Source organism: Pantherophis guttatus, chromosome 1 (assembly GCF_059756535.1).
Source record: "Pantherophis guttatus breed Tessera chromosome 1, ASM5975653v1, whole genome shotgun sequence".
In the NCBI taxonomy this organism is placed as follows: Eukaryota; Metazoa; Chordata; class Lepidosauria; order Squamata; family Colubridae; genus Pantherophis; species Pantherophis guttatus.
Window position 1 is genome coordinate 100923545 of NC_142063.1, and position 12824 is coordinate 100936368.

The 12824-nt window shown below is 35.8% G+C and overlaps 1 protein-coding gene across 27 annotated transcripts in view; it reads right to left on the reverse strand.

Moving 5' to 3' along the window:
* The window catches only part of SOX6 (SRY-box transcription factor 6), a 492935-nt gene that overhangs the window by 15334 nt on the left and 464777 nt on the right, over positions 1–12824 (reverse strand). For 17 of the 27 annotated variants that reach the window (XM_087879414.1, XM_087879426.1, XM_060687705.2 and 14 more), the window contains 2 exons: positions 9161–9286; positions 6589–6697 (listed from right to left, as the gene is read on the reverse strand). In XM_087879414.1, coding sequence (XP_087735540.1) covers positions 6589–6697; positions 9161–9286 — 235 coding nt within the window. The remainder of the gene's footprint in view (positions 1–6588; positions 6698–9160; positions 9287–12824) is intronic. The other 10 variants (XM_087879472.1, XM_087879455.1, XM_087879469.1 and 7 more) reach the window with 1 other exon arrangement.

Sequence of the window (12824 nt, forward strand, 5' to 3'; positions counted from 1 at the left end):
TGCTGTTGTAACTTTGAATGGTCACTAAATGAACTGTTGTAAGTGGAGGACTACCTGTATTTCTTGGTAATTGCACTTGCCTTGTGGAATGATATTCCTGTAGAGATTTGTATCATCCTACCTGAATTACTTTCCAAACTTGGTTTTTTGATGATTCTCAAGTGCCTCTGTCTGTTGGTTATAGGAAATCATTATTTCTAATCTTGGGAAAACTTTATATGCATACAATGGGGTTCCCATTACAGTTACTGTCTCTATGGTATGCACAGCAAGAGGAGGAAATGACACTAATGATCCCCTTGTGCTTTTAATCAAATCATGGAGTGAAAAGATATAAATTTATAATGACAATTGTTGAAGGAAAACTCTCCCACATTCTAATCAATTGCATTCTGTTTTACAGTGCAGTTGAAAAAAATAGAAATTTGGAAAACTTCTCTTACAAGCAAGATATATAGATATAGTCTTCAATTTACAGCCATTTGTTTAGTGACAGTTCAAGGAACAAAGGCACTGAAAAAATGACTTAAGGCCATTTTTCAAAGTTAACAATTATTGCAGCATCCTAGCGATCACATGATCAAAATTTGGACGCTTGGCAACTGGCATGGATTTATGACTGTTGCGGTATCCCTGGATCATGTCACCACCTTTTGCAACTTTCTGACAAGCAAAGTCAGATTCACTTAACCATGTTACTAATTTAACAACTGTAGTGATTCACTTAATAACTGTGGTGAGAAAAATGGGGCAAAACTCATTTAACCACTGTATTGCTTAGCAATAGCAATTTCGGGTGTGTTGCATTATTTTGAGGGGACAGCACATTTACACTGTTATACAAGCTGTATACTCACTACTTTACATTGTAGCCAAGTGTCATTTCTTCAGTGTTGTCACATGAAAAGATATACTTAAATATTTACAAAATGTGAGGGGGTGTTCTCACTTCTGTGATATACTGTATACACACATAACAAAATATATCCAAGTATATTCCAGTACACCTGTTTCGTACCCACCCTCCCCCAAAATACAATGTTTATTTCAGAAAAGCTCAGACTTTAGAGTCTGTCTCTCCATATACAGCTGTGTCTTGTATTGTTTCTTTTGGCATTACAACTTGGCTCAAGAATCAATTTTGTTGTCAAAAAAAGAAGAAGCAAAGCCAAAATTTTGAAATGTCCAGTGCCAATATCCTCAATGTCCTAAGGAGGCAATTGTTGCTTTCCCCCAAATTGTCACTCATTTGAAATGCTGTATAGCTCGAAAGGAAATAGTTTCTGGGTATGTCCTTCAGTAAAAGACCCCTGTATTCTTTTATATAAAATACTTCAAAATAATGTTGGTAGTTGAACTGACATTGTAAATCCTTTATGATAGGACAGGAGAGGAGTGTATGGAGAACAAAAGACCAAGTCACCATGGGCTGGTTTGTCAGCATTCTTTCTAGAAAAATGTCTTTGTCTTTTTCTGTCTCATGATACCTTTCCTCCCTTGCTCTCTTGTTCACTCTCCTAACTGTCATAGCAACTCTCCTAAATATTTATCTGTGACAGATACTGGCTACAAGAGACATTCTTTCCTCTGTATTTTATGAAACACTGTCACAGAAGTAGGCTGTGTGTGTGCTTTGTCATCCATGTACTTTCTGCTGCTTACAACTCATCAGAGGAGGCTGTTAAACAATTTACCTCACAATTTTGGCTTTTTCTGGTGGGCTGCCACAATTGATCGGTTTGCATAGAACTCGGAGATTGTTTCACACACTTTTTTTCCCCTCTTTTCCTTTTTTTTTTCCTGATAGATTTTCAGAAACCTTTTTTGCTTTTCAAAGGGAAATTCTTTTGTTTTTCTTTTACAAGTTGAAGGCTGTTCAACATTCTGACCGCAGCTGTGCCTTTTGTTACTTGAGTATGACACTTTTCATTGTTCTGCCTGCAAATTCAAGTTTACTCATAAACTGAGCAGGAAATGGAACTAACTTGAACTGCTTCTTTTCCCCATTCCTCACAATGAACTAATGTTAAACGATACCAGCTTTCTGGCCATCTGACCATGTGCCATTTCTTTTTCATTTCCCATTGTAAAGTTTTGATATATAGGGGACTTTAAGTAACTAATATTTTCAAATGGAAAATAAAGTATTTTTTTTCTTCCTACTGGGCAACAGACCTGAAAAAACTAAATAATGCTCTGAGTACGTCAGCAGAGTCTGATGGGAATAGTGAAGAGTGCATGGCAACTGGAAAAGAGCTTCTAAATTGGTTTAGCTGTCCTGCCAATAAAAGCATTTTATTGCCACAAAAATAAAATTCATGAAAAGAATATAGATTTATCTCCTAGTACATATATGAAATTGGAAGTACCTTCTTTTTAAAAACAAAAAAACAAAAAAACTTGGTCTCAGCATCTATACAATAAAAGTCAACACACACTCCCCATAATTGTTATTAGATTACAGTGTGGGACAAATGGTACAAATGAGAAGCCAGCAAGGAAAAAATATTTGGCTTTCCCCCTTAAAAAGCCAATAGAAGGTTGTATAGAAAAATCAGAAGCAAGGGTTTCAGATCTCTGTTTAGGTATTACCTTCACTTGTTCACTTCAACACTGGAGAAGCAGTGAGGCACTGATGACCTACCTGAAGAGATGATCTCTAGGCTAAGAGCACAACATCTACAGCAGGGAGCCTTTGTATACATGCAAAACTTGCATATGAATTACAAGACTTTAGAATCAAGGTTCCAGCTGTTGTGGAAACAATTGCATGCATTGCTATAGACAACTGGATATGTTTCTGGGGCTCCATCCAAGAATTTGGCTATATATATATATATATAGTTTGTCTTAAAAGTGGCTATAGTAGGTAAATAGCACATAGTCAATTTGGGCAGTTCTTGAAAAGTTAATCAAAATCTTATCTAGTTAAGCATTTGGATGAGAGAACATATATACTTGTCCAGGAAGCTTAAAAACATCTATAGTGTTGAGAAAACTACATGGAATGTCTATGTCCATTAAAAACTAAGTTTGATTCCGGAGATACTTTGCTTTTTAACAGATTCCAAAAAGAAAACTAATCAATGTTTATCTGCACTCAGTCATACATGCCCTTATCATCTCACAATTGGACTACTGTGATGTGTTCTATATGGGGCTACCCTTGAAGAGTATTCAGAAGCTAGTGCAGAATGTAGCCATGCAAATTGTTCTAGGGTCTCCTAGGATGGCTCATGTAACAAAGTTCTGTGTGACATGGGACCAAGCTACCTGAGGAACCATTTCATTCCAATGGGATTGTTCCACCCCTCTCATTCCAGTAGAAAGGAATGCTTTATACTCCATCGGTCAAGATATTCTGGCTGTTGTGGTCCAGGGGAAGGACCTTTTCTGCCATGGCTCCTGCCCTCTGGAACACAGAGATGTACATCCACTTTTCTGACTTACCAAAACCTGGCTCTGCTGATTGGCCTGACACTTTGATGGGAACATTTCATGTTAGAAATAATTAATGTATTAGGAAGAAGAGCCCACCTTCACCCCATTTTATTCTTGCTCCTTTTGCTTTTATGATGTTGTAAACTGTGCAGAATCACCTGACAGTATGGTAAAAATTTAATAAATAAATAAATAAATATATTCTTGTTGGAAAATAAAAGTTGTTGATCAAAATCCTTATGCAACTACTTTGGTCTTCTTTCCAAATTTGAGAGTTTGTTAGCAAGAGACATGTAATATAAAATAGAGCAAGCCATATATAAAGGAGCATGTAATACATATTGGCATTAATGGGGATCATTTAAATCTTCTGTATGTTTTTGTGAAACTCATTCAACTGTCTTATAATTGCATTTTAGCATACAGTGTTTCAGATATACGTATCACTGTAAAAGAAAAGATAGAGAAGCCCAGTTCCAAAGGATCAAATTAGACCCCAAACAGCTCTGACAGAAGTTTTCTTAATGTGGACAGTCATATCAGTGAGCGTATCAGAGATCGATAATAATGAAGCCTTGATAGCGTAGAGCCTAAATTCTCCTCTCCCATGTCAGACCCTCAAATGTCCCATGGCATTATAAGGGCAAATGATATCTCAATTCTGACCCAGAGGTGAATCCAACTGGAGACAATAAAAATACCTTTATGCATCCAATGCAATGGTAGCCATGTAGGTAGCAGAATTCATTGGACTGAGTAGAATTCTTCATCCTCTGGGTGCTTCCAAAATGTTACCCAAAATAATACTCTAGTAAGTACCTAACAAAACCTTCATATATTACACAATGTACTTGCTAGCACAATTAGTAATATTTTGAATAAACTATGTCTGTGCATAAGATGTCTTCCAAGATAGCTACATAATAGCATTAAACAAAAAATGGAGTGATACGATCTTTCTGATAATTTTATGTTTTATATGCACTTTAATAGCTATTTGTCTTTCCTAGACAGCTACCAACAATGTCTCAAAGTTTGGGGGTTTATTTTTTATTTGTATACCACTTTTATTATTTTTACATATAACTCAAAGTGGTGAACATAACCAACACACTTTCCTCTTATTTTCCCCACAATAACTCTGTGAGATTAGTTGGCCTGAGACAGAGTGATTGGCTCAAGGTCACCCAAATGGCTTTGGGTGAGATGGCTCTAAGATGGGACTTGAACTCAGATTCTCTTGCTTTCTAGCCTGGTGCCTTAACCACTAGATCAAACTGGCTGTCTTCTCAAAGCTCAGTATGTTTTTTACAAAGAAATTATTTGTATTTTTTTCAAATAACCTTTTATCCAGAACTATTTATGAATTCAGAAAAAAAGCAATATGGTGCAAATGTTACCCAACCTTCAAAAGCAAAGGGATTCTTTCTTAAACTGTGGTGAATTGAAACTATTTAAATTTCATGATAAAGGATGTTGTGTTGGACTGTTCCAAGACTAGCCAAAATGAATAACAATATGGTTTCTACCTGTCTCTACAGAGAAGCTGACGCATAGCAATTGAACTGTATTTAGATATAGCTTTTTCTGCTGCATTTGAAGAAGATACACTATAAAGAATGTTCTACAATGAAATGGAATGTCCATACGCTCAATAGTAATGGCCAGAGCTTAATCTTCCTACCTTTACATATGTTATAAGTGAAGGATGAGAGAAGAGAAAATAATAAATTAAGAGAAACCCCAGTTTATGTTTTACTTTATCTGTAAGTACTGATAAGTTTAAATCTTTTTCCTCCTCAATAATATTTTGCCATGTCAAAACAAAATAAAAGGGTGAGGTGAGAGTATTTCTGTATTGTTCTCTGTATCATTATTTTCTTATTTTATTATTCTATAAACTTCAAAAACAGTAAGAGTTTAAGAAATCAAAATTAAGTACTTCTATTGACATAGAAATTTATCCTAAAATATGATTAACATGGTCATTTATAAACAGTATTTCCAATAGAACTGTCAACCAATTAAAGGCTTTTAGTTGATTAATGCCAATGTCTTTAACTGATCAATCAAATAACTAATTTAAATATACACTATGGTGCAGAGTCTTTAATTACTGAAATCAATGGGAAGGTTTCCACTGATATAAACAAAACTGAAGCTATAAACCAGTGAAAGAAACATTTTCACAAAAAAAGTTATGTACATCTAATCAATTAGTTATCAACATTCTTATATTTCATCTGAAGATTAAAACTTCATTGTAATTAATTTTGCAGTCAATTAATGGATTGAATAATTTACCTCGTAGTTTTCTCTTCTTCATTACTGTAATTAAAATGTATGTTTAAAAAGTGCAGTAATATCCATTCAGATGACCTCACTAATACTTAGTAATGAATCCTAAAGTAAGAGCATTGTAGCAGTTGAACCAATTACACAGAAAAGTGATTGGTTCCTTTTACCGAATGTACTGAAGTGAAAATTGGGGTTTATCTGGGATGCTTCAATCTGGACTTCTGCTCAAAGTAGGGAGTTGGATTCAGTTATCCAAAACGGCCCTTCCAACCTTGGAATTCTATGAAATGTTGACTTCCACAGCGAAGTGATATTTTGTGGTCTCTGGCTATATAATTCAGTTCAATATTATTATTTCTTTACATTTATTCACATTTAGAACAGCAGATGAAGACAATCTCCCAACACATCTGGAGGTGACGGGTGACTATATTCCCCATATCTTAAACAAAATTACTTTCTCATGGTACATGTTCATCCACTATATCTAGAGCGCAATAAGAAAAAAAGGAACTCATAGACATGGACGTTACTTGCATATAAAATCTGATTAAATCACTCTACTCAATAGCAATTTTAATTCGATATGGATCAGCACAGGTAACATATGAATTGAACTTAGGATATCTTGGTAAGAACAGTTGCAGTAGCCTCCTAGTAATAAACCAGAAAGTGCATATTGTGTGATACCATTTTAAAATCAGACTTTATGCTTGCACACAAGACAGGAATCTATGCTTCAAATGTAGACAGACAGGATTAGCTGCAGTATTATTTAAGATATTCATCCTTAAAGTGATGAAAGAAAACAGTGCTCATCAGTTCAATCCATTGGTTTCAATAACTCACCTTCTGCATCTTCTGGCCTTGTAAGATCAATGACTCCTGGACCTAGCTTTCCATCTTCACTGGGTTTCCCTGATAGTTGTGGGCCTAAATTCTCAAAGCGTGTTCTTTCCTGCCAAAGAAAAAGGATAACATTCAGTTTATAAAAATAAAAGTGTTCACATATGCTTAATTTCCAGTGCTTTCTTGACCTCTGATTACGCATGCATCTTGCCAAATTATAAGTGCAGCTTCCACTTATCGATTCAGTTCAAATAAGTGTAGGGTAGGGAAGTATTACTGTGATTTAGACAGGATTAAAACTGAAATTTCAGAAATCACCACCAAGCAACAGTGAATAATTAACCTTTCCTAAATGACTTGCATTTCAGAAATGCTAAAGTTCAGGACTTGGAGAGGACTTTCTATTAAAACTTGCTACTAATTCAGTGGAAAAAAATAACCAGTAGCACAATCAACATCCTAGTCCTAGAGCTCTGAATTTGCAGAGGCACCCTTGAGAAATGCAAGCATGAATTTTATGCAAGAGGATTTCAAAGACAAGTATTTCAAAAAAGGAATACTAGATGACAGAAATAGTACTATTATTTTGCCTAGGAATTTGAGCTAAACCTCCATGGGATTTTTTTTAAAGGCTATGAAGAAAAAGAGATGACAGTGTTTCTTCCCTGAAAAATATAAAATTTGAGTGCTGAAAACATATATGGTAAAACCGCATCACTAAAAACAATAATCAATATATAGGTTGATGTCAATCAGGGTTTCCTCATACCAAAGGGCAAAAACTCAACACTCATATGGCAACATTATATTTTCTCACTTTTTGTAACTGACTATTATATATTACTTTCATGCAAAAACACAGTAGGGTTTTCTTATGCCTTTGGGATACTTCTCAAACCAGAACATGGCATTATGTTTGAATGTCACATCATCACAGACATGAAATATCAGTTTTTGGTTTTGTTCACAGGATGTATTTGTTAAATCTCACATATTACACAGCAAAACAGTGCTGATTGCTCTTCTCTCTATTGTTTGGTGAGCTAATATTGCATTGGACATATTAGATATTGGAAGGAAAACAGTTATGTTTTCATACACCGAAAAAGACCTAAGCAGCTTGATGTTGCTGTTAAAAAATCAAGAACACACTTAGCTTCCAGAACACTAGAGTTATTTGCTCAACTCTCTTAATAGTGATTCTGTTTATTAATAAGTGCTCTGTAATCAATTTGTAGAGCATTGGTGGATTAGTAAACAAGTATTTTCTTCATCATCATACACACACACACACACACACACACACACACACACACAAGGCGGCAAACATACCCAATCCTCTTGCTTTCTACTTTTCCCACAACAACAACAACCCTGTGTGGTTTGTTGGGTTGAGGGGTAGTGACTGGCCCAAGGTCCTCAGTCGGCCCTCGTGTATAAGGTAAGACTAGAACCCACAATCTTCTGGTTTCTAGCCTAGCACCTTAACCACTACACCAAACTGGTGTACTTGTTCATTCTTTCTCTCTCTCTCTCTCTCTCTCTCTCTCCCCTCCCCCAAAGAAAAAAAACAATTAGATATAAGAAGGGTTTTGTTCACATCAAAGTCACAGCAACTAGATACTACAAGCAAAGAACAACTTCTTAATTGGTCTCATATGTGAATACAAATTTGGGCCATCATGCTAATTTTAAGAGTAGAGAAGGTGGTATGAACAAGGTTGTCCTTCAGGTAACCTAGAACTACCTTTACTTCTAGTTTAATATTAACATTTAGTGGAAACCAGTATAATTATAATGAACACAATGCCTGGCCTTCCAGCATCTAACAATATGCTGTATCTATGCCTTAAGATGAACTTCATGAACCATCCTTCTGCTGTCCTACACTGGCCACAACAGCACCTAATCTGTAAATATGCAGCCTCAATGGTAGAACAAGGGCATGAGGCATCATGCAGAGTTCCTCACAGCTCATCCTGAGAAGGGTTACCTGAATCTGTGCCAGGGGTGAAATCCAGCAGGTTCTGGAGAATCGGTAGCAGAAATTTTGAGCAGTTCGGAGAACTGGCAAATACCACCTCTGGCTGGCCCCAGAGTGGGGTGGGAATGGAGATTTTGTAATATCCTTCCCCCTGGAGTGGGATGGGAATGGAGATTTTGCAGTATCCTTCCTCTGGAGTGGGGTGGGAATGGAGGTTTTGCAGTATCCTTCTCCTGCCACATCCACCAAACCACGCCCACCAAGCCACACCACGCCTACCAAGCCAGGCTCACAGAACCGGTAGTAAAAAAATTTGGATTTCACCACTGATATGTGTTTGTTCCAAGGAAAGCAGATGCTGGCTGCCCCATCTCTCTTTTTCAGCACTCATATCTAATCAGTCTCACCAAGCCTGCCAAAATGTGTGGCTCACATATGCAGCATCCCATGGCTTCTGCTCTCCTCAGCCAAAGCAGAAACCCTGCATTGTTATATGCATATTCCATTTCAAAGTACAAATCAGATTATTGACCAGCAAAGCAATGATTAAAATCCAATGGCTGACAAACAGTCCCTTAAAAGTACTACCTCTATTCTCTCTCCACCAGTTCTCCAGAGAGTCTTTCTATTTTTCGGGGGAACACTGCATCCTTTCAGGACCACTGAAGCCTTTTTTATATCTTCCATGAAGAAAGGAAGATAATTATCCCTTATCTGTTTCAAAAAGAAAAAAAAAGAAAGGGGAATGGATGATAAATTCCCAATATATTACAAACAACCTTATTTTCTCTTTCTCTGCCTATATCTATATTGCTGCAAGAATTCAGCTAGGAATTCCTCACTGTAAAACTCTATTTTATTTTATTTTTAGAACAGGGCAATACAATACTAAACACCTTGCCACTCAATAAATGCTAGCATTGTCCAGGATGAATTGCATTTGCTTTACTTCTAGTTTGACTGACCAGGTGGTTTTATTAGCCTGGCATGGATGAGTCTTTGACAATCTGGGAGCAGGAGGTTCTCAAATCAGAAAGCCCAGAGCAACTGACACACAACCCTGCAAATGCTGATTGATCAGTTGTCCCAACTTACTTTTGTTGCTTATTCCTCAGAGAGTTTGGATCCCCTATGCACCCGCAGTACCATTTGCCATCCCCTTTATTTATCTATTCTCCCACTTAACATCCAAGAGTCTTAAACCTGCCCTACTAAGACAGGAATCTTTCCATAAAATATCCTAACAGGGTATCTGAGTTTTTCCTGGTAAAAGAACTTCAGTTTGATTAAAATGAAGAAAAAGAAAAATGCTTTCTACTTTAAAAAAAGAAATCAACAGAACCTTCTCTGTATCATAGTATGCATATTTGAAATATCTTTCTAGTCATTCATTCTCTTTGATTCTCTCCAGAAAACATTCTGTGTTAAAAAAAAGAAAGTTTCTGAAAGAATATCAATATTTTGACATTCAGAAAGCAAAGGAAAAATTACACGATAAAGCACAGAACTGTAAGGAAGAGAAACTTGCATGATAATAACTAAAAGAATCAAAGTGTATTTACAATTATTTAATAGTCATCAACGTGCCATTTCTGAATGGGAAATTGAGTACTACAATAATTCCCTCTGTATTTTTATTTTCGTAGATGCCAGCATTCATTTTTCTACTTGAAAACAATAGCAGCTACAGTATTTTACAGCTTTCCTATTTTATAGAAAAGAAATAAAAAAGAAAAATGATTTCAATAGCAGTGGTCTGTATAAATATATGTGAATATCTGAAGCAAGACAATTTAGGTAAATAATAGTATTTTAAACTGAGTTAAATTAAGCAAATTATTTTAAATGAAGACAACTAGCAAACTATCCATCCAGCTATCAAATATATCTTAGCAAAAATGTAGTTATTGTATTGTCCTGACAGATTCTATATTACTTTCTAAGTATGTAAGCCCATAAAAATAAATATATAAAAGTAAAGTAAAATATCCTGGTTAATATAAAGGTACACATGGATGACTATGACATCGCTTCCAACATCATGTGTTTTGTAGAAGTCATATTTCATGCCCATGTACTCTACTGTGTATACTATGGACTTATTTTTGCTCATTATAATATAACATACTTCTCAAAGCTCTGAGCATATTCTCTGAGTGAAGAAAATACATCCTATGCAGTGGGGGGATTCAGCCAGTTTGCACCACTTCGGGAGAACCGGTTGTTAACTTTCTGAGCAGTTTGGTGAACTAGTTATTGGAAGAAATCATTAGGGCAGAGAACCGGTTGTTAAATTATTTGAATCCCACCACTGATCCTATGAATCTTCTACAGACAAAAGGGCTCACAGAACTGAATTCAACTTAGAACATTACTTGGAAAATAAGAGAACTAAAGTTTGTAGAATTTACAATCTCTTTCAAATTATAAACCAGATACTGAAGTGTTGGGTCTTTGGGGCTCTCTGGGGCTTTTCTTGTAGATATTTCATTACACAAACTAAGTAAACTGCTAGACTGATGATGTTGCCTAGTCTGGATAATGAATGTCTGCAAGAAAACAATCAAAATGCTCAAAGAGCACCAAGGACCCGTCATTTCGATCCTGAGCAACGGATATTCTCCTTTATTGGTACTACATATGGGCACCAAACACTTGAGAAAGCAAGTAAATGAATAAAAAATGTCCACTTCCACCAGTAGCACTGATGATTTCACCTAGTTTGAGTAGTGAAATGTCTGCAAGAAAACAATCAAGCTCAGAGAGCATATTTCAACCCTGAGCTACAAACACTCTCCTTTATTAGAGTCTGAAAAGCAGGAATTGTTATTGCTGAAGTGGACTGATAGCAAATTTGTTTTGCTAACAACAGAATCTTTATTTTCCATTCAGTGACATGATTAGGCGCTTATTATGCATTATCAGGCACAAGCATATAGGCAGTATAAAACTTACGGGAGGAAAAATTTTGCTTTGCTGTGTTCTAGGACTCTTGGTTAAGTGCTTTGAAATGATGATATATGGGCTAGGTGTTGTATAGTAAAAAAAAAAGATATTTAAATGATAAAGCCCCCCTTAGTGAGCATTGATAAATGATAAATGTTCCAGACTACAAAGCTGTGCCATCCATCATATTCGCATGTTATCACAGTCAATGATGGAGCAACCTCAGTTGTGACAGATGGACTATGAGATTATTATCCCTCTGATTTTCAGTCACCAAATAACTCAACTCCTCAAACATTTTTTTTTAACTTTGCATTCCATTAATAACTTTGTCTATACTTCTGTGCTGGGAATGATCAATGTTATCCTTTGAGTTAGAGCAGAAGAAGACTAGAAACTAAGGAAGCAACTAACAAAAAGCAAAAGAAAGTGTTTGCTCATCCACTGGAGCTGGGGAGGGAAACTGCTAATAACTTCAGAACAAATATAAAATTGTGATCTTGGGGAAGAAAAGTAATGATAACAGTAAGCACACAATAATGGCTTTTCTCTGTATTTAGGTAAAAGTTGAATTTTTGATGTGCACGGTATATTGTCATAAAATTTTATATACTACTATTTTACATGCTATACTATGTTTTATACAGTTATTGGTTATTCTATAATAATGCGAGTGCCAGCAGTAAAATTGCTTCTAAATTTAAGTGTTATTTATTCATTGCCACCTAACAATGCTTTTTGACATAAAAAGTATTCTGTTTATAAATGTAACTTTACAACTGCTGCATCCAGGCTCCGTGGTAAATGAATGACATTTTTATTATTTTATAGTCTCATTAAAGTTTTACTGATTATGCTATCAAAAAGGAGTCATAAAGATCATAAAACATCTATCTCCCCGATAGATCAGGGGAGCAGGAATTCATGCCATATAGTTGTACTAAATGGCCAACCATAAATGACATTTATGCCATCTTTAAGTATGTGAGAACACTTGGACAAGTTCAACAAAACTGTTTCAGTAATTGTGTACTTAAATAACAGTTTACTTGCCAGCAAGCAAAGACTGTGTGTATGCGTGTTTCAAACCCTGTGAAAGATGACTGATTGCATCCATCTCTTGAAAAACAATATAAGAAATGTAATAATACACCAGGCAACCCTCCCTTTTAGATTACCATGACTAATCACACTATAACCATTGCCAAATTATTTCAACATGTTTTTTTTTCCTTTCCACATCTGACATATATGCAAAGGCTAAAGTGGAAAATGGCATACATGCGAATCATTGTGTGAAAGACCT